This window comes from Podarcis raffonei, chromosome 5 (assembly GCF_027172205.1).
Source record: "Podarcis raffonei isolate rPodRaf1 chromosome 5, rPodRaf1.pri, whole genome shotgun sequence".
Classification (NCBI taxonomy): domain Eukaryota; kingdom Metazoa; phylum Chordata; class Lepidosauria; order Squamata; family Lacertidae; genus Podarcis; species Podarcis raffonei.
In genome coordinates, this window is record NC_070606.1 from 50,194,240 (window position 1) to 50,217,688 (window position 23,449).

Below are 23,449 nucleotides of genomic sequence, written 5' to 3' on the forward strand. Positions count from 1 at the left end.
TTGATAACTGTTTCATATATTTCTTAAACAAATCTGACAAAATCATGTTAATTTTCAATTCGACATACAGTGGTACCTCGGGTTAAGTACTTAATTCGTTCCAGAGGTCGATTTCTGTTCTCATCCTGAAGAAAAGTTCTTAACCCGAAGTACTATTTCTGTAATCTGAAGCATATGTAACCTGAAGCGTATGTAACCCGAGGTACCACCGAGGTACAATACCCGAGGTATTGTATAGTGTTACTTACGCAGTTGCTTTGTTCTTACAATCAGACCTTTCATCTCTTTGTTGCAGTGTGTAAATTTTGTATGCTTTTTTCACCTATGGGGGAAAGTTTTTAACCTATTTATACATATATTTTGACTAGGTTCAAGCCGTTTTTTCCATTTCAAGTTGTGCCACCTGAAGAATTTAGAGATTGGAATCTCAGCATACAAAATTTTTCACTAACTGAAGGACGACTGAAAGTTTCCTTAATAGAATGTTCAAGGTATGTTCTTGGTACTCTCTGCATGTCTGGTTTCACTGAATGTCTTCCATTGGATTTCCCTTGTGGATTGTGGAATGGGACGGTAGCTCTTAAAAATAAAATGAGTTTGTTAACCAACACTATTTAAAATTAATTCCTAAATATGTGTTCCTTTACATTAGTTTGCTTTTCTCTGCTAATTACAAAGACGATTAGGAGCTGTTGCTCGCAGCTTCTATTAGCACATTTTCTTCTTTTCTTTTCTTTTTTTTTTGGTATCTTTTTTTTTGTATCTTCAAAAATTTATTTCAAATGAAGAATACCTTTTTTCATTTTGTTGGTGTTCTAAATGGAGTAGGAATAGACTGTAACTGTAACACTGCTTCATGCTTAAGTATTAATGGTGCTTGCTGTGTTCAGTGTGGTTTACTGCCATGTAAATTTGTATAGAAGTACTGCCTTAGCACTTCTTGAGCAAAAATGAGTAACTCTGTCAAGCAGATCTTTAGATAGCAATTCAAATTTAAAATGTATTGTCAACCCTTAAAACTCATGACAATTGCAATTACTGATCTGGTCTACTGAAATCTAAGGCTGGTTGATTTGGAGGCTGGGGATGATTAGCTTTTTGTTATGAGCACAGCTTTGTTTAGTGGGTTCTATAACAGAACAAATATTCAGAGTATTTGTTGACAGTTGCACTTAGAACATCAAGTTTATAATACTAATAGCTCCCTGCCTCTGATATCTGCAAGGTTTTAATTGTTGAAAGATTCTAAAAACAGAACTGATGATAGGAGCTGTCAAGCAGATGAAATACAGATAATTCTCTTGACAGAGTAATGTAAAGTATAACATCAAAATAGCAGACAGCAGTATATGAATTACATTTTATCCACTGGTATTTTAATATTTTAGTGTGCAAGACAAATCCGTCCTCCTTGCTGATGAGTCCTTGCAGAGCTACAGCCCAGCAGCTCATGGCAATGGGATTGAAAAGGACTATTGGGCCTGATCCTTTTGCCAGCTCTAGGCTGCAGACTGTGCATGATGCTGTTGTGATATGGTAGTTAGACTTACTTGGGATCTGGTAGATCCTGGGCCAGCTTTTAAATATGATCATTATTTTTTCTTCCTATCACACCTCTTCTGTGATGGTGTTAGGTGTGCATGCCAGAATATGGAAGCATGCATGTCTTGAGTACTAGGCTGTTAATACAAAATTGATCAATTAAAATATGATCAATTTTCTTCATTCTTTATCACTGTTACATATGTAGTAATAGTGCAAGATTCAACTTTCTGCCTACTTCAGTGTGCATGTTATGTTTTTGAGAAATTGAGAAACTGCATCTGAACAAGTTCATGTATCCTCCTTTCCCACTAGAGGGGGCAAGTGCTTTATAAAACTTCTGATGTTACTTGTGCTACATTTGTCAAGTAGAATCATGTGGGCTTAGCTATACATTCAAGTTATTTAATATTTTAAGGGGTTCCTTAATATGGGCAAATGTTAAACCAATTACAAACAATGAATGATGGCTTAAAATATATGTTTGTGTTAATGCTACTGATATTCTTGTGTTGCAGATTACTTATTTTTGGATCCTATGAGAGAGAAGTATCTATTCATTGCACATTTGAATTGGGTGAAAAAGTTTGGGAAGAAAAAGAAAGATCTTTTATCAAGACGGTAAATTATATATATGCTATTTTATATTATTTTTATGTGATGGCTCATATTTCCCCTCATTTCACTTAATAACTTGACACGCAAGCACAATTGAATACAAAGTACTCACTTCTTGTCTCTAAGAAGTTCATGAGATAAAACCAATAAGAAACCCCTCCACCTTTAAGAATATGCACATGAAGTAGCTATGTAACCTTTTACCCAATTACATCAAAAATTTTGTTTAAATAAATAGCACTGAAATAATACTATGAATACAGTGTATCAAAATATTAAGGGAAGGATCTATTTCTCACACACTCACCTACACCGCTCCCCACATTCTTTGAGAGAGATTTCTGTAGATCCCAATGGAAATCTCCCCTCTCAATTCTTGGGCCAGCTAATGGACATAAGGATTGGCCCTTGTGCTCTTCCTGTACATATATACAGTTGTTGTTTTCCTCCCTGGGCCCCTGGCCTTCAAATTACAGTCATACCTTGGAAGTCAAATGGAATCCATTCCGGAAGTCTGTTTGACTTCCAAAATGTTTGAAAACCAAAATGCGGCTTCTGATTGGCTTCTAAAAGCTCCTGCAGCCAATCGGAAGCAGCGTTAGCCCTATCGGACATTCAGCTTCCAAAAGTAGTTCGCAAACCGGAACAGTCACTTCTGGGTTTGCGGCATTGAGGAGCCAAAACATTCGGGAACTAAGCTGTTGGACTTCCAAGGTACAATTGTACTTGAATCCCAATCTTTAGTAGTGGGCAGAGGTCCGAGGGAAGTAAGCAACACTTGGTGAAAGTGCGGGAGTTGCATTGGTCTCCCTATTCTGTGTATCAGCTCCTTTTTGCACAGAGGGCCAGTAAGGGGAAGCAATCTAAATACATCTGGAGGTTTCTGCAGGATTTCTTTTGCAAATAAATACCACCTGCCCACAACCCAATTGCGTACTTTGTAAATATGTGTTTCTTCCCTTAACATACATAGTAGTTACATACATTTCAACACCAGATGGCAGTATATAACATATAACTAGACAGCAGAGTAGGAATTAGACCAGCAGGAAAGAGAGAACTGTGTTTTAAAAGAAGTTAAAAACTGATGATGATGTGCGTGTTGTGTTTTAACCTACAAGATGTTTATTCTTGGCATTATGGTGATACCAGAAACCAATTACTCAAATTGAAAAAATGTTTAAAACCAGGGTGGATTTGATTTAAATCGAATCGATTTAAATAACGATTTAAATCACTAGTCAGCAAGGCTTGATTTAAATCATTTTTTACAGAAAGGTTCAACCCTGCTGGCATCCTCTTAATATTTACAACCAGAGGAAGGTTTCATTTTTGGAATAATAAATGTTCAGCATAGTTTTTACAGTTACATCAAAAAATTACTGATTTGGTTATACCTATCAGAAATACATAGACAGATAATTATGAAATTATTGTTTATATTTGGACAACTTTTCTGCTGTACTTTATTGGAAGGAGAAAAATAATCATTTCCTTAATAACAATTTAAACAATTTATTTAACTAAAACAATAACATTATAGCATATGTATCTATGTTTGTTAACCGATGTGGTTAAACAATTAAAAAAAAACCTTAGACTGAGTTTTAGCACACATGAAAAACTTGAAACAAATCCTCATTTCCTGATGAATAGACTTTGGGCTATAATGTAACTTAAATAGAAAACTATCTTTAGAAAGATTTTTCCTCCAAAAGCATTTTATTTTAAAAATCCAATTTAATTTTTTTTAAAAAACTGATTTTTTAATTATTATTTTTTTAAAAACTTTGATTTTTATCCACCCTGTTTAAAACTCACTCAAGCTGCTAGTGAAAATACTCAGATTCTCCTTTACGAGCAGAACAATAGTCTGGAACATGAGTTGGCAGGGGACAAGATTAAGTTTGCAAGGAAGAGAGACTTCAAGCTAGATGAGTACTGTTTAAGGAAATATTTTATGTGTGGTGACATCAGTCAGGAGAGAGACAAAGGAAATGTGTCCTTGTTACTTCTCTTTGACCTCTCAGTGGCTTTTGATGACATTTGGGCATGGTATCCTTCTGGAGCAGTGCTCTGAGTTAGGGGTGGCACCGCTTTGCAGTGGCTCTGGTCCTACTTGGATGGTTGTGTCCAGAAGGTAGTGCATGGAAAGTATGTTGTCAGCAATAGGCTGATGACACACAGCTCTACTTTTCCTTTACTTTTGTGGATGTGGCAGTGGAATTGCTAGACTGTTGTCTCGCCTTGGTAATGGACTGGATGAGAGCCAGGAAACTGAAGTTCAATCCAGATATGACAGAGGCATTGTTAGTGGGTAGTTCCCTGGACCGGATGGATGGGAAATTGCCTGCTCTTGATGGGGTTACACTCCCTTTGAAGGAGTTGGTATGTAGCTTGGGGGTACGCTTGGATCCTTTGCTGTCACTTGAGGCTCAGGTGGCCTTAGTGGCATGGAGTGCCTTCCAACAGCTTCGCCTGGTGGCCCAGCTGCGCTCCTGTCTGGGCAGATATAGCCTAATTTCTGTTGTCTGTGCTATGGTAACCTCTAGTTTACATTACTGGAACGCATCATAGGTGGGGCTGCCTCTGAAGATGGTTTGGAAACTTCAGGTGGTGCAGTTTGGCGGCCAGGTTGCTCACTGGGGCAAGACAGTTTGAGCATATTACACTGATCCTGGCTCGACAGCACTGGCTGACAATTAGTTTTGTGTCCCGGTGAAAGTGCTGGTTTTCACCTTTAAAGCCTTAAATGGCTCAGGATTGCAATACCTGAAGGACCACCTCTCCCCATATGAACTGACCGAGACCCAGTGATCATCATCTGAGGCCCCTTCTTTGTGTGCTGCGAGGGTGGCAACATGAGAAGGAGCCTTATCTGTGGTGGCAAAGCCAGTGACAACACTGTAGAGAGAGGTAGGATATCTTACACAGAGTATCCACAGGATCAGATGAAGCCACAGCCCTTCCATGCAAAAGTAATATTTGAATGGTGAGGATAGGCGACATAGCTCCATGGCAGAGCACATGCTTTGTAAATCAAAGATCCTTGGTTCAATCCTTACAACCTCCATTGTAATGAGAAATATTCTGATTTCCCCATACCACTGCTATTTTTTTAAATGTACACCTATAAACACTTATGTAGAAATTGATCCCACTGAAATAAATGAATTGTAATGGATTAGCATGTGAATAATGGTCCTTTGTGACCTAGAAACTAAATCACAGTATAGGGACCTCAAATGTCATAAGTCTGGATATTTTCAAACAATTTATTGTTTTGCAAGTTCACAGAAAGAGCTAAATTTGTTCATGGGCAGTTAACAAAACAGTTTTTTCTTACTATAAATTGTCCTCTATAATTATTTCCAGTTGCAAAATACCCACCTTAGGTCTTGCTTTCATACTTTTGTTATGTAAGCAGTGAGGATAAATTAGACAGCTTGTTGCACAATGACTAAAAATAGTGAGACTTTAATCAAATCATGTCCCTTTACATATTGATGTATAATTGATTTTGAACAAAGATTCTAGGTTATTAAACCTGTCCAGTGCATTACTTCAAATGCCACTTACAATGGAAGATGGATCTGTTTCAAGCAAATTTATATGGTGCATGGGCTGCAATTTTCCACATTGCCCCTAATATGCTAACATTGCAAATAAACCATTACATGGAGAAACCAAATGTACAAACGTATTAATGGGAAATAGTTGTGGTTGCACATGGATGCTGTTGAGATAGTTTGGGCATGCTAATAGTGAAACTACATGTAGAATCAATACTATTATGTAACTCTGCAAAAGTTAAATACTTCAGATAAAATATTGTACACGAGAGGTCGCTACATATGGGGTTTCTGGATTTATTTATCCAGTTCAAAGATGAGATTAATATGGTAGGTGAACCTATGAAGCTGCCTTACACCAAGTTATCTAGCTTGATATTTACACTGATGGGCAGCAGCTACAGGGTTTCAGACCAGAATCTTGCCTAACCCTACCTAGAGATGACAGGAACTGAGCCTTGGACCTTTCCCATGCAATGCCCATAACCTATAACCAAGCTACAACCCTTTTGTGGAGAGCCAGTGTGGTGTAGTGGTTAAGAGCGGTAGTCTCGTAATCTGGGGAACCGGGTTCGCGTCTCCGCTCCTCCACATGCAGCTGCTTGGTGACCTTGGGCCAGTCACACTTCTTTGAAGTCTCTCAGCCCCACTCACCTCACAGAGTGTTTGTTGTGGGGGAGGAAGGGAAAGGAGAATGTTAGCCGCTTTGAGACTCCTTAAAGGGAGTGTAAGGCGGGATATCAAATCCAAACTCTTCTTCTTCTTCTTCTTTTCATATGTTGTTGGCTGTGGAATATACAGTAGTTGTTGTGGTTGGAAATTTTCCATTTTCCATTACTAGATTGATTTTAATCAGTAGTTGGATATGAAGTAAGGCAGGACTTTCCTTTAGACTTTAGATGTTCTCCATTAAGTGACATTGAACAAACTATTTGTTAAAACTGAAACCTGGAAAATTAAACTAGTGTTAGTCTTTTTTCCAAACAAACAAATTTTTGAGTCTCCCGATTAACAAAGACTGCATTTTCATTGAATACCAAACCATGTTTTAACATTAACAGAATGAACCATAGTAAACCTTGGGTTTGCCTGCTATCTGCTCTCCTTTCTCGCACTGCTCTGAAGAGATGGTTTTGCTTCCATTTTAGACTAAATGCAATTGGTCATGCTTAGCCTTAACCACTGTCCCCCCCCCTATAAAAATAGGTGCCAGTACTCACCATGAAGTTGTTAGAGTGCCACACTTTTTAACCAAAAAAGAGAGGTGCCAGTACTGCATACCCTTACGTCCCCCCTGAAAAAAAGCACTGGCCTTAACTATGGTTAGTAGAAACAAGCCATCTTTGAACCCTGGGTTATGCAGCTGACTTGCTTATGCTAAACATAGTTAAGGTTAGTCACGTTTTAGGGTTTCAACAAAGCCAAACTGTAGCTAATCTTAAACAGAAGTAGATGCTTCTGATCTTCAGTTGGTCACTTTAGAGGAGGAGGAGGAAGGAGTCCACAAGCTCCTCATACTGCTTTCTCTCATAATGCTGAAACATAGTTTAGCATTATGTGCCAACTGGGTTAAATAAAACAGTCTTACTATATCTCTCTACCTATTGGTTGGCAGATGAGGCATTCTGAATTTAAATAGCTATTATAAAACAAGCCAACTTAATCATATGGTTGAATTGATGTCATCCAGTAAATGGCCAACACTGGAGGGTACCAAAATTGATGGCATTCCTAGAGGGTTATTAGCATTAATGGCTAGAGAAGACAACTGGGGTACATTATGCTGCTACTTCACTGGTAGATGACTACAAGGAACTCTGTTGTTGGCTTGAGCTGGACTTTCATGACACCCAATGTAATAAACATATCAAAATATGTAACCTTATTGGGTCCTCTTTTAGTTTTTTTTCCCCCATTGCAAGAAATTGCAGTAGGTGTGGCATGATACATACTCTAATAAAATGCCATTTTTTCAACTACTTCACAACTTGAAGTAGTTGTGAAATAATAGTGTAAATAGACTCAGTCAAATGTCTCTCAGTAATAGTATTTTAGTGAGCTTACTGAAGTCTGCCATTTCAATCTTTAATCCTGTCAAAGGAAAGAACTGAGATTAAGGCAAAAAACAAATAAAAAACCTTCCATTTTTGAAAATGTCACTTTTTATGAAAATACCAAGTCTTGTAAAACTTAGCATTTGAAAATACAATGGGGGATAATTTTGAGACTTGCATAACTTTCTGTAATCCATATTGCATGTAAAATGGAAAGCTGTCTGCTTTCTCATGTCGAGCATTAACTATTTGGCTTACTTAGTAACTGCCTTGATTTAAAGTTGTTATATTCTGTTGAAATAGCTTTCCTCTATCTTCCCTTTCCTGGCAACAGTTGCAAGCATTACCCTGATGTGCATATTATTATTATTATTATTATTATTATTATTATTATTATTATGTCTGCAGTCATATGATATCTGTCCTTTCCCTCCAAGATCCTTCCAATAAATAAAGGACACAATTTTGTACATACTGTGAATGCACCAAGGTGTGGTTTTTTTAGCTGAACTTGGCTACTTTGGATGAGGAAAAGTCAAGGTGTTCCCAGTCCTATTTTATGTTACAGTTTCCCCTTTCTTAACTCTGTTCTTGAAACAGTAGGTTTACTATTATTAATTAATTAATTAATTAATTAATTAATTATTGTTTGGATGGCTTAGGTGTTAATGATGGTTCAGTGCACTGTAACACATGTTTTGTAAAGGCATATGTTATCCTAGGGTATAAACTTAACTTGGTTTATTTTCTTTAAGCAGCTACAAATCCTAAAAGAAACAAAGAGGAGTATTTATTTTTCACAGATGCACTGTGCTGACAATCCATTTTGTATTCACATGGTAATCTGTTCTGTTGGTTATATAAATATTGGACACAAGGCAGAGTTTTCAGTATTACTTGCAGACAGCCATGTTTCTCATTTGAAATTGATTTACAGTGACAAGTGATTTCAGCTATAAAGGTGGACTCAGCATGAAAGCTAATTATTTGTGTAAACAATATGGCCTGTTTGTAAGAGTGATAACAATGTTTGTTTTCTTGACCCAACTAAACATGGTGGTTGCCAGGTAATGTGCTTAGTTTCAAATGACTTTCTAAAGCGTATGTGATATATTGTACAGAATATATTGCCTGGTTACAAGGTTCCAGCGTAATCTAGTTAATATTGTGTCTATGTATGTGTGTGATTTACTTGGGAGTCCTGGCTTGTGTTCAAACCAGAGTTTCTCAAAATATGGTCTGCACACTCCATTCAGGTAGTCCATGGAAAGGTTGCAAAACAGTCATCTGTCCTTGGCCCTGCAAGTTCATATCTAAAAGAGAGGCAAAGTTGAAATGGTTCAAGGGCCAATTGTCATTCTTGGTGTTCTGGTTCATAGCTACTGCAGCCATGTTTAGAATCTGTTCCTTCTGAAGCCAAGTGCTGATGTCATAGCACTAGCAATACAAGTTGTTGTTGTTGTTTCTCTTTGGACACATTAAACATGTTTTATGACTATATGAACAAACTAGAATGAGCAGAGTGAAGCCTCAGATTAATAAGCTACCTCACCTCCTCCCATATGACCAAGAGAAGGACTTCTGGCATGTAGACTTCAAATTTCTGGCTTGTTAGTTATGGCATAAAACAAACTCTTTTTAAGTTTCAGAACAAGCCAACTTCAAACCATGGATTGTGAAGCTGACTTGTTTAATTTAACCTTAAACAATTGCCCCTGATTTGTGTGTAATAAGAAGCCAGGATTCATGGAAATTGAATGTAAACATGCCAGTTCTATTCCCAGCTGTACAGGGTGGGGGGGGGAGGGTGAGAGAGTACATGAGGCCAAGACTTTGCTCAAGCTTATTCTAGTTCATGTATGTAGTTCTAAGCTATGGTTTAATGTTATGTGCAAACCAGCCTCTTCTGCCCAAAAACATATTTTTGCAAGTTATTGGGATAAGCTCAGTATCAAGCAACAAATATATTGCCTTACCGAGCATTTCCTCTCATTGTTACTAGAAAGATGTTCTATGATAGTAATGATCTCAGTTCTTGGAGGAGAGCCTACTCTTTTAATCTTCCTTTATATAAAAAAATAAAATATGGCCATTTACTCCTACTTTTGCTTGTTTACTTCTAGCTCGTTGCCAGTCTATATAAGAGGACCTTCCTTCTTACTGCATGATAACCATATTTTTTAGAAGCCTTTGATAGGGGATTCCTTTCTAAAAGGTTTGGAATTCATTTCACCAGGTTGTCCTTATCTTCATATTTGGTGATACTCCAGAAAGCTACTGAGGAATGACTTCCCTTTTAAACATGCTAAACTGATGCTTTCTGAATGTTTAATTGTTAATAGGCACTTTCTTCCAGTTTGCATTTCTGAGACAGAAACTAGGTTGACAGATCTGAGTTTTCTGGATCTTCTCTGGGTGTATTTAAAACTTGGCTTTACATTGGCCATCTTCCATATACCTGGCAAAGGGAGTGTGTGATCTTTTAGGAGAGAATGTTCAAAATTTAATAAAGGCTTAAGCCCAAATATGAATTATGGGGAGGAAGAGGGGAAAGGCACAAGAGATAACCTACTGAAAGCATTAAAGAAAAATACCCTGGGTGGAAATCAAAATAGCACTAAGAAGAGTTAGTTATGCCAGCACAAGAATTATTGTGCTGGCATAGCTATCACCTTAGCATGACTTACATGATAGAATGATCTCTCCTGTCCTCCTGCCACATGCAGTTCTGGGGATTCTCCTGACCCCCTATAGCTGATGGGGCACACAGGGGAAGGAGTCAAGGGAAAGCCTTGTTGTACCAGCCAGACATCTTGTGTTGGCTTCTGCTAGCGCAGCTATTTAGTTGAATCTGGCCAACTGTGTTACAAACTAATACTATTGAGAGTGACATTTCCAGTCATATTTCTTCCTACCAAAGGGTTTTTGAAGTACACTGATGTGGTCTGGTTCACATATGCTAAGAAATTATTTATTATGTGTAAACCCTGTACACTAGTGAGATTTTTTTATGTCAAAAAACATGATCAGAAGCTTATTGTTGACTTGTGAACCTTTGTTTAACTATGACTTTGTGTTAACCTGCAGACCTGCCACACCTCCTTAGCCATGGTTTGTTCAGCCACCCCATATCATGTGCTTACCAAACCAGAAAGGCACAAGGCAAAAGAGAAACATATCAAACTTTGGAGAAACAAGCCATAGTTTGTTTGAACTTCTGTGAGACAACTTGTCCTTTATTAAACCATTGTTTACTGTTATTGTGCAAATCAGGCCAGTGTTGGGTCTGTTCTCTGCCCCTGTCAAGTGGTAGGTGTTAGGGCATATGATTGTCCAAAAATGTTTGTTTTCTTTACATTGCTGTTTCCTTATTTTTACTTCTGTGCTAAAGCATTTAATCATGCTTGAAGGGAAAGTGGCATTTAAACAAATCCATAAATTAAACCTATTTTTGTACAATAAAACTCAAAACAATATTGGTTGATTTAATGACATAGAAACATAATTCCATCTTTACTTTTCCAAGCTATCAAATCATTTAAATGCCATCATACTGTAGAATCTTTTCACTTTTAATTATTTTACCACACTCATGTTTAGAGGATATTAAAGTATATAGGTCAAAGGATATGAGCCACCAGAGTTCAGTGATGAAAACAGAGGTTTACTCTTCATGATTTTCTGCTGACATTTGAAAGCTAACAAATTTCCTCAGTAGGAAATAAAACTGCCTTATTGATGTATTATGGTAATTGACAGAACTGAGTGATCTTAAAATGATAAGGTAACATAGATCCCTTTGTTTGCAAATAGGAACAAAAAGGGCAAAAATGTAGCACTCTTTCTGTCTCTAGGACTTGCAGAATTTTCTGAAAATTCTACTCTTCGAAAGGCTCACAGAAAAGATCATTTTTTTAAAAGTATTAAAAGCACAGACAGTTTTCAGCTGCATATATAGAGATGAAATGTCAAATTACTGCATGCAGAGGAATAATAGTCATGATATACTGTGCAAATAATACTGATATGTTTCACAAATACATTGTGCTCAAAGCAGTTCACAATAAAATTTAAATAAAATGATAATTATAGTATAAAATTGCCAGTCAAACAATTAGTTTATTTAAAAACCTACTTCCCTCCAATTGTGGTTAAAATTTACCCCACCGATACTTTTCTTTACACCTAAGTAGTCCCTCTTGATATATCATCATCTGCACAGTTGTCACCTACCCAGGGTGCTCCCAAATTTCAACCTTTAAGTTTTATTTGTGTCAACAACAACAAAAACCTGTGAAATCTATTGATTTCTGCCACTGAGATGCTTTTTCTGTTTCAGCCACTGTTAGTATATTGGAGTAACAAATGTACCACGCAGTTTTTAAAACAAAAATCAACCCAAGGAAGCAGATAAGTGCCCTTCTTCTGATAGAAAACACATTGCTTTTGTTTTGGAACATTTTACTACCCAGATGCATATTAGAATTTCACTTGGGATAGTAAAACATCCCCCTCCCCCCAAATTACCTATGTTATTATCTTAGTTTCAGCTTAAGAATTATAATATTGTAGTAAAAAAATCCTAGATGGTTTTTCAAACAAAAGCAGTTACAGGGAAGCAGATGAAAGCACTCCTGACACACAGCCCATGGCACTGTTGGGGTCATTCTGCTTCCCTGAGATGCACTGAAATTTGGTTTAGTCAGCTGCTGTTGAAAAGTGAAAAATACAGCACAGTGTAATGTTGAACAATAGTCCTTGGGGGGATATAAACACAAAGAGGTAGAAACATTTTATAGCTCAGGAAAAAGAAATGGAAAAGCAGAAGAGACTATTGGTACTTAGGAAACCATAGACAAGGGTTGCAATCCTAAGATGTTCTTTTTATGTTAAGTATATTCTGCTTACAGAAGAGCTAGCTTGCACCTTGTGCTAGAGCTATGCACTGAAAAGCGAAATAGTTTTGAATCTTGCTCTACTCAGCCTGGGACAGTTTTTGGAAATGAAATGCCCTTACTGATGGTGAAGAGGGAGGGGCCTTGGTCTGCACCAATGGAATGTCATATTGTCCCCTAATCAAGGGGATCAGAGATTTAATTTGAAATGCTGCATAATAGAGTCCTAGATTGGGCATTCTGAGACCTCCCTTAGATCTATGCCTAAATAATGTTTTATGATTTATTCTATATTTTCCCACTAGATGAATAGAATTAGAATTTCTATTCATAGAAATAGAATTAGCTGTCATTGCCATTTTTTTAAGAAAAGAGGAGGAAATATGGATGGGCAAAACCTGGAAAAAATATGAAAAATTTGGAAGAATAGACATTTTAATCACAGCTATTCTGCCAAGTCAACTGTGATTTCTAAAGGCAGTGCTGATGGTGTGGAGAGATTGGGACTCATTTCTGGCCCCCAAACCCTCTTGATTCTCCCCCCCCCAGCTCTTCTTGCAATATTTGAAAATTGACTTTATGAGTCAATTAATGTGAGATTGTCAACATTTTGCAATAACTGATCCATGTTCAAGTGCTATATTAGAGGAATCTTTTCTATCAGTGGCTGTCAGAATTGAAATATGAAAAATCAATTGTTTTCCATTTTTTCAGGACTGAGAGAACATCACAACTGCATTTAGCAAGAACTAAAAGTCAATGAGTAATAACCATTCAGCATGAGTTACACTAGCATCTTTTTCTAAATTGCTTTCTTTAGAAGAGGAGCAGAATTGCATGTAAAACCAATGGCTTCCTTTTTACATGGTGCAGACATTGTCCTCCTAAATGCTAGTTACCCTGTTGTAGTTGTTTGTATCTGCTGCTTCCATAATTGTCATTGCTTGGAATACCTGGGCAATTCATGCTAATCGCTAAAGAGATTGTGTCTTGCATGTCACAGAAACTGGTTATTTCTGAGTGTTCTGAAAAATTACTGCTTTGCAATTCGAAGGTAAACATAAGCTATTACAAGTATGCCCAGAAAAGCCCCCTTTTATATAAATCACATATTCTAACAGTAGAGAATGTTTTCTTTGTTGGGAAAATATGAGCATTTGTACATATGAAGTTGTCAGACGTTGGTCCATCTAGCCCTGTATTACTCAAACTGTCAGTGGCTCTCCAACTTCTCAGGCAGTTAACTTTTCTAGCTCTACTAATTGCTTTCCTTTACTAGATGGCAGGGATTGACCCCTCTGCATGCAAAACATATGCCAGGGACGGCCTGTCCCCTTGTGTTGCCTGAGGTGTCCCCCACCCTTCCACCCCTGCCAAAGCTCTGCTTACTAGGGTCATGCAATGGCAGCTTCCAGCAAGATCTCACAGAACTCTCCCAAGATCTCTGCAAAAGCCACCATTGCAGCCACACGACCACAGTAAGGAGTTGTAACCGTTGCTTAGAGGAATCTGGGTAATAACTGCACTTAATGAGGTCCATGGTGTAGGGGCCCATGAAAGATTTTTCCTTGTGGCACCTGTTGAATGAACTCCCCTCTGAGGTGTGTCACACTCCAGCATGTTTTTTTGTTTCGTCAGCAGGAAAAAATATGTACCTTTTTGCCCAAGCCTTTGGGGTGGTGGTGCCAGGTGGCTGAACGGGTCAGTGCATCTGGCTTTTAACCAGAAGGTTAGTGGTTCAGGTCCACCCAAGGACAGCTGTGGGCAGGATTCCTCATTGCAGGGTGTTGGACTAGATGATTTCTCGGGGGTCCCTTCCAGCTCTATGACTTCTATAACTTCTGTTGAGAGAGCCTCATTTTGCAGCTGCTGTTGCAATTTTATTGGTATGTGTTTCATATTGTTAATAAATCAGTTTTAGATGTCTGTTGGGGGCTGCCAGGTGCCATCATACCCACAAATGCCTTCATTGGCATGCCCAGACCCTGAGCTTTTATTTTATTTTATTTTTTAAAAAAGTAGCCCTAGAAAAGTAGTTTCTGAAGCAAAATGTGCAGGTACACTTCTAAGTGATTTATCTTAAATGAGTTAACCTGGGTGTCCCCACCTGTCAGTGTCCACCATAAATGTATAAGTTTTTCTGCCCCTGGTTTTGCAGGCTTTTTGTTTGCTTCAGACTGTACCTGGAAAAAACTTAATGTTCCTCTGAGAAGGGAAACAGATGTATTTCCCTGATGCCCATATGATGTTTTTTGAAAAAAGGAAATGGGAAATAGTTTGAGCTTAGTTTATCCCCTACAGCAATAAATGCTCTATGATTTCAAATCACTTCATCTTTAGTAAAATAAGATTTTATGTTGATTTGCAGCATTTCAGATTAACTTCTGCTTGAGACCCTGAGCACTACTTGTACTGGAAGAAGCAAATTGTTTGCCACATGGTTTTGAATACAGCATATGATATCTGTAGAGCTGATCTTAATTTGGTTTTCTTTTTCTGTTAACTGGCTTGATTAAAGTCATGGATCACATAGTGTTCTGCTGAGTTGGAGTATGCTATAGTTCACGTAACATGTTTATATTCAAATTTATTTGATAAAAAGCATTCATTTTTGCAAACATGGATAGAAAATGGCATTGTTCATTATTGATCAACCCTGTTTTAAACATACCACATTTTGTAAGACAGATTTGTCTAGAGAAAACATAGCAACCTTATGCATTAAATCTTTATTAGATACCAGATTAAATGTCATTTCATTTTACAATTTTACAATTTCTTTCTTCCCAGGCAGAACTAATAAAAGGAAATTCACCAAGTGTTGGACTCACTCTGCGCCAAATACAAGTTAAGGAAGGTGAAACAGGGCATGTTGTCATTGAAACTATCACACCGAACTCAGCTGCAGCAGCTGCTGATCTTCAGAGAGGGGATAGGCTTATAGCTATTGGAGGTAAGTAGTAAAACAACTTGGATAAAACTGTATGTCAGATCCATCTTTAGCTATCCTCTCTGGACCAGCTTCCCTAATACTTCCCTTCTTCCACACATAGCATATTGTTGTTGTTGTTCACTCCTGTCCCGTACTTAAGTGACCTGAGGTTTATTTATAACCTCTTCTTGCTTTCTTTTCCAGTTGTAACTGTCCTTTTCCTCAAGCCCTGCTCTCTCTCTACATTTTCTTTGGGCTCATTTCAATCCATACTTTGTCCTGCTGCTTCACCCTCCTAGAGCCAGTGTGCTGTAGTGGTTAAGAGCCATGGACTCGTAATCTGGTGAACCGGGTTCGCGTCACACATGCAGCTGCTGGGTGACCTTGGGCTAGTCACTCTTCTCTCTCCCAACCTCACTCACTCCACAGAGTGTTTGTTGTGGGGGAGGAAGGGAAAAGGAGATTGTTAGCTGCTTTGAGACTCCTTAGGGTAGTGATAAAGCAGGATATCAAATACAAACTCTTCTTGGCTTTCTTTCCCTCAGGTTTTTGTTTTGTTTTGACATCGTAAAACCTCTTCCCAGTTCCAAGCCTGCCTGTGTATGAGTTTCCAGTCCTGTCAGCCCTAAGATGTTAGTTTTACCTACCCTTGGAAAAACAGACACAGTAAAATCTTTTTCAGTTCTGTGGTTCTAGGTTACACCTACAGTTTGTTCTAATCCAAAACTATGTTTTTGTGCTTCTTGCTGTTAACAGTTAGGTTGCACTTGCTCTCAAAGTACTTGCTGTAATGCATTACTGTAGATTTAAAGCTTCCTTAACACCTGACTTCCATAATTGCACTGAAAGCATCTGAAGATCAATATAAACACATTTAAATTGTTCCTACTCAAAGACAGACATGGTGTCTCCACTCATTAGACATTTCTTTGCTTACGTGCAATTGTGTTTTTCTTTTTCATGAATACAATTTTTTTTAAAGTTTATTTACACTTCAATCCTATGATCCCTGAGATGGGATCCTAGAGGATATTTAGAGAATCTCTTTCCAGGGTAGAGAAAAAGAGAGAGGCCCACTCTTGGGTGAGTGATATTGATCTTGTGAGCTGTCTCCTAACCATTATGAAACTACAGCACCCTTGCCTTGCAGATGTCAGTAGTATAGGAGCCAGCTCCTAGAGGGGCCGAGGGGGCTTTGCCATTCAAATGGTGTGCGTGCACTGCATCATGTGATTGATTATGTGGGGTGGAACTTACCTGGGCCCTCCCAATATTTTATTCAAGTGGCACCCCTGGTCAGTAGAGACATAAGGGGGGCAAGGAAAATGTGCCAGAAGAAGCCCTCTCATTCTCCAGCTCACAACTGAAGTATGGAACAAACTATGCTAGTCCTGGACATGACATTTCTTGCCTGCCCCCCACCATTCAAAAACAGTAGGGGAGGGATCATAAAAAAGGTGGAAGAACCAGAGGCAAGGACGGGGGGGGGGGCGCTGCTCCCTTCCTTCCTTCTGCTTTGCCACATCACTCCCAATAGAACTTTGGAATCTGAGGGTCCACTAATTTCAGTCCCAATCCCTCCTTGATGGACTTGTGGAATTGCTATGTTGGAAAGATAAATTTACCTACCCCAGTGCCTGCAGATCAAAACCAAAAGGCACTGACACTGTTCCTGGTATGTAGTGTACCAGTGTGATGCAGCTGCTAGAGTATGTGTGGAAAATGCAGATTCAAATGTGCATTTGGGAAAGGGTGACCTTGAACCTAGACTTCACTCATGTGGCAAGGGGCAGGGAAGGCAGCTTTTACTGCAGCCCCCCAGCACCATTCTAGAAGGTTGGAAGGTACATTAGAGGTATAGCACATCACCCTCTTCAATATTTTAAATGTGAATGGGGTTCATCTGAAACCACCTTTTGTTAAAATCTTCTAGATGGTATCACAGTGTTTCTTACCTGGCAGAACTACAGGGTGGTTTTTCCCAGCAGCTGTTGCTTCGCAGTTTCACTTCCCTGGCTATTGCCTGTGTGTAGATTCCAGCTGCACCTAAACATGGATCATGGTTTTTGCAGGCACTATGGGCTGATGCAACAATAATTACTGATAAATTATTACCTAGAGACCTGAAAAATATATAAATAATTTGGCCCATATCACATGATTAGGCACCAGCCATTCCGAAAGTGAGGAAGTATTTTGGGTTCTGGTGCAACAATATTCAGTAATTCGGAGTTCACAAAACAGATTCATGAACATTTTTCTATATGTGGTATTCTGGTATATTAGCAACTTACTTCTATCTTTGTAAGTTCATATTTATTTCTTCATCATCAGTTGGAGTGACAATAGTGAAAATATTCTCCATGGCTCTGGTTTGTGTTAATAGCTTGTGTCTTCTTCCTTGAATCAGGAATGGTTTACATGGTTAGCTACTGAACTCAGTGTTTCACACTGCCATGTTTGATGGTACTAATTCCCTTTAGGATCAATAAGGAGCTGAATTCAGGTGCCTATCACCCTACTACTAGGAGGGGCCAGAGTTCCATTTCACATGTATGCTGTCAAATCTGATTGTCTTGTTCATCATGGAAACAAGATATTCCGGTCAAAGTGCTGCCAAGATCTCCATGTGTCGGGCCCTTTCTGTGCACTCAGTTCCCAGTCAGCAGAATCTGGTGTTTGGTATGACCGTTGTCCTCATTGAAACAGGGCATGAATGTTTTATAAAGTCAGCTATATATATTTTTTTTTTCATTACTGTTGATTCTTGGATTCTTTTCTCTTTTTTGACAGGAGTGAAAATTACATCAACAATACAAGTGCTAAAGCTCATCAGACAGGCTGGTGACAGAGTCATCGTACATTATGAGAGGCCTGTTGGCTATAACCAACAGAATTCAGTACCGCAAGATAGTCTTGCACCATTTGTAAACTCAGTGTTTCCAGATGAGGAGACATCAGCAGATCTAGAAAACAAAGAACTAGATTTACAATTTGAGGATTTGGCAAATGAATTAAAGTCATATGAACCCGGAGATGATTCTTCAACCAGTCCCAAGCATACCACAGTGTCATCTACAGCAAAACCACCTGGAACTGTATCACCGCTACCAAGCCGCAAGGGACATTTTGGAAGTCCTCAGGCAACTGGAAAGGCACTTTTCAGAGAGGCAGCCAAACAAGTGGTACAAAAAAATTCTGAAAATATAGATGCAGCCCACCAAACAAACAAACAGACAAGTAAACCTCCTGTCCCACCCAGGCCACAGTTTAAAATCACACCACTTCCTAATGAAGTTCAAAATACACTAGAAACTGGTGACTTATCTGCTGAGAAACCAGAGAAGCAGCCACTTCCTGCAAGTAATGGAGATAAAAATTCAGTAAAGCTAACAAAAAATACTGATATAGAAGAAGGACCTACAGGATCCAAATTAGTTGTAAATAAACCAGAAGCAGTTAAGGAGCCTTCCGATTCCACACTGAATGTTAAAGCAGTTACAAACAAACCAGCTGCAAACAAACCAGAATTAATGAAGGACGCTTCAGAATCATTACAGAGTCCCAAAGCAGTTACAAACAAAGCAGTTACAAACAAATTAGAAACAGTAAAAGAACCTTCAGAATCTTCACAAAGTTCTAGATCAGCTACAGAAAACCATAATTCATGGGAAACACCAGAAATTCCTTATCGCAAACGATTAGGTAAATGGACAAGGACAAAGACCTCTTCTTACATATTTGAAGTAGAAAAAGAGCACAAGTACCTAAATGTTGCTGTTTGGTGTAGGGATCCTTTCAAATTAGGTGGGCTTCTCTGTTTAGGATATGAAAGCATAAAACTTGAAGAAATAGCTTTAGATTGTATAGCTACATCCTCCATGGAATTCATTAGACAATTTAGATTAAATCCTCCTGCACCTAAAGCTTCAGTAACTAGAACTGCATTGCGTAATTTGATTTCTCACAAAGGTTTCAATGAAAATTTTTGTTACGGTGATATTACTATACATTTTAAATATTTAAAAGAGGGTGAACCAGAAGACTCCAGTTTTCTCCTGGAAAAAGAAAAAGAAAATATTTCAGAAGATGAGTCTGCTCCCATTCTTCCCAAAGAGGATCCTTATTTTGGACAGATTATCTACACTGAAAACAAGCATAATTTTCAGGACACCCAGTTTCAGAATCCAACTTGGTGTGATTACTGCAAAAAAAAAGTTTGGACTAAAGCAGCATCACAGTGTGTTGTTTGTGCATACGTTTGTCACAAAAAATGTCAAGAAAAGTGTCTAACGGAAAGCCCATTTTGTTTAGGAGCCACAAGACGGCTTGAACGAGACCTTCGCACTTTTAAATTTGATAGCCCTGATTCTCTAAGTGTACCAGCATCTCGTGCCGATACAGAATTGAAAACTGCAAACAGAACAACAGGTTTAACAAGACATATCATCAACACTAGCTCCCGGTTGTTAAATCTTCGTCAAGTTCCTAAAGTTCGTGTTAGTGAGCCAGGGGCTGATGTAGTAGAACCTTCGCCAAAGCACACGCCACATGGTTCCGATAATGAAGGTAGCGACACAGAAACTGGTGGTCCAAGTAGCCCTTCCAAGCAAGCAAGTACAGGGATAAAGTTAGCAAGAAAAGAAGGTGGATTAGATGATAGTGTCTACATTGCTGTTAAAGAAATTGGTCGAGACCTTTATAGAGGTTTGCCTACAGAAGAAAGAATCCTAAAATTAGAGGTTATGTTGGAAAAACTACAGTATGAAATAGACCAGGAACTGGAAAATAACAATTCTTTAATAAGAGAAAAGAAAGAAACAACAGATACAAGGAAAAAAATGCTATTGTCTACTGCATTGGCTAAATCAGGTGAACGACTGCAAGCCCTAACACTCCTTATGATTCACTACAGAGCAGGCATTGAAGATATAGAAGCTTTAGACCTGGAATCCAGAAAAGAGGATAAATATGAAGACGAAGAAATGGATAATGAAGTTGAAAGTGCTCTAGTAATGGAGCCAGTACTCGAACAACTACTAAAAGAAGGAGAGCTTGAAAGATCTGATGACTTAGTAGATTGATGTTGCACATTTGGCCTTGAGAATGATAAACTGGGAAAATACTTTGCACTTAATCAAAACCACACCAGATACATTAAAATGTAATTAAACACTGGTAAAATGTATACAAGCTGCTTTTCCACAGGTGTTTTTTAAAATCTCTGTAAGAGTATAGTTAGAGTTTTCTTTACAAGTACAGTTCCCCTTTCTTGTTTTTTGTTGACATAGCTGGTCCAATTTGTGTTTAAAGAACATTTTGGAAGTTTATACTGGAAGATTAATTTATTTGAACTTTTTCTAAAGTTTCATGCTAATACAGTTGTTTTATTTTTTGTTCCGTTCCATTATTAAGTTTAATGTTTTGATTTTTAACTGCATGCTGAAATTTACAGCCATGGGGACCAGGTTCTGAAGATTTTGATTGTGTCTCATTATTTGGCTCTTTGATTTATTTCAGAGCAGGGGTGTTTTGTTTTTTTGCCAATCATGCATCATAGCCAACACAGGCTTTATTTTCAGTTATTTAGTAAAGGTGTTACTACATATCATGATGCTTACTTTCCATAATTTTTTTCAGTCACAGATTTTTGAAGCTTAATTGACACTTGAATACCTTTTTCCTTTATGGGTTTAGCAGAATTGTAAGCTGGGAGAGAATTCTAAAACATGTCTAGTTCAAAGCTCAAATAATTATCAGTAGGTGCTCATCTCCCCCTCTCTCCTTCCTTAAAGACCACAAACATTCAATTTCGCCTGATCATAAGCTGTACCAATATTGTATAGCAATTTCTTGGAAATGTACCAGCAAAAGATATGTTAATGTAAAAATAGGTGGAAGCCTTATAGAACATATCACTGTAATATTATAATGCATAAAGACCTATTTTTAAGTTGAGTTGTAGCTTTTTCTGTTTACCTAAGCATTGATTTTTCCACAAAATGTATGACTTTTGTGTGTTAATGTTTAAAGGGTAAATGAAATGCTAAAATAATTTACTTCCACTGGTTGTAATGCCATCGTGAACAGAAAAATGCTAGTTAGATACCCAGCTTTTTAATATAGCATGTGAGTTTCCTTACTGGTTCCTGGGCCCAACAGAAATTGGGGACCTTTTTTAAATTTCTTTTTTAAAAGCCCCAGCTGGTCTGCTAAGAAATATATTTGGGGGGGTTGACATTTATGTGTCATAGGGCTTTGTTTTCCATATCATTATTTTAGGCCCTGTGCTATATATACAAACACCTGTAGAAACTGGCAAAGCTAGCACACCTAAAGCCTCTTATTTTGACAGACAAGCAATCAGATATCCTATTATGTTGAATCTGCTTTTCAGTTTGTATAGGAGTGATAACAACCTCTTCACATCTTTTTGGCCTTAAGAATAACCTTTTGCTTTTTAAAAAACATAACTGAGCCGAATATTAAATTAAAATACAATCCATACTAGTAAAAAAGGGTACAGTTCTGCTCTTTTAAAAAATTTGCTTCATAACTTATACTAGATACTTCCAAAAAATAAACCCCTCCAAAAGAGTTCAACATTGTGTTTAATGAATTTTATCTCTCAATTTATTTTCTGGGTTGCTTACCAACTGAGGTGGTTTGGAATAATTCTCCATTAGTTTTCGCTTGAGTCCAGGTACTGCCTTGAAACACTTGCTCATTTGAGAAAACAGCTGCAAAAATAATATAGGCATTAGGTTTTTTCAAAATAATACCTTATAGTTTATCAGTTAATGAAACGGGCATGAAAAGTTTGGTATCAATACTCTGCTATGATGATTGTATAATAAATGTAGTGCAATATTCTAAATGTTGCGTGAGAATGGTGGCAAAATAATTGTATGGTAGCAAGGGAAAACATAATTATAACAAACACTGATCTTGAGAGGCAAGCTGTATTAATACATTCCTATTATATTCTTTGCTTCTGTGCTTTACTGTACATAGCTGAAAATAAAAAATGCCACTGAAAGCAAGGATATCTTGATGTAGTGGTATGTAACTACTTGACACTTGCACATATTTATAGAAAGTCTGCCCAAGATGATTGTCAGACATGATTTTATCATGAAAACAAGCTTTAATAAATTTTTTAAAATAAGTTCTCAGTTTCTCTGTTGCAAGCTGTTATATTTATAGGATATTTTCAGTACTTATCTGCAAATATTATCTTATCCATTTTGTAGAGGATTGACATCCAAAGTTTTTATCTTCAAGTGAATCCTTTCAGTGATGCCCTGGAAAACAACTCAGTGATAGAGAACATGCTTTGTCTGCAGATGGCCCCATCTTTACTCCCTGACGTCTCCAGATAAGAGTTGGAAAGGCACCTGCCTAAAGCCCTTGAGAGTCACTTCTACTCGCTGTAGACACTACTGAGCTTGATGGGCTAGTGGTATAGACTGCTTTCACTGTTCCTTTCCATTGACTTGTTAGCTAAGGAACATCTTTCACATCTGCACAGAGGATTCAATGATACATTCTAGGTAGCATGCTAAATTTCTCCTGCATTTGGGGGGCCTCAACAAGTGCAGGGGATTGAAAGTATTGTAGGCTGCCTATCAGGATCCATTCCGTTGCAAAGCTGCATAGATAAAAATCTACTACATCAAATTAGTATAAATTCCTTAAATGCACTTTGGCATTGCAGACCTAAACTTCACAGTATCTTGATTTTTTGTGGGGGGAATGTTTCAGTCTCACATATCCTGAAACTGACAATGCAACCTTGGAAAGTTGCTTTAGGGCCTATATTTCATTTTGTGTGGG

The 23,449-nt window shown here is 37.9% G+C and overlaps 1 protein-coding gene across 1 annotated transcript in view; it reads left to right on the plus strand.

The window, feature by feature from the left end:
• Positions 1-22,781, plus strand: part of PDZD8 (PDZ domain containing 8) — a 38,193-nt gene extending 15,412 nt beyond the window's left edge. Inside the window, exons 2-5 of the mRNA XM_053389068.1 lie at positions 369-491; positions 2,061-2,163; positions 15,472-15,634; positions 18,407-22,781. Coding sequence (XP_053245043.1) covers positions 369-491; positions 2,061-2,163; positions 15,472-15,634; positions 18,407-20,697 — 2,680 coding nt within the window. The 3' untranslated portion in view covers positions 20,698-22,781. The remainder of the gene's footprint in view (positions 1-368; positions 492-2,060; positions 2,164-15,471; positions 15,635-18,406) is intronic.
• Positions 22,782-23,449: the final 668 nt, after the last annotated feature.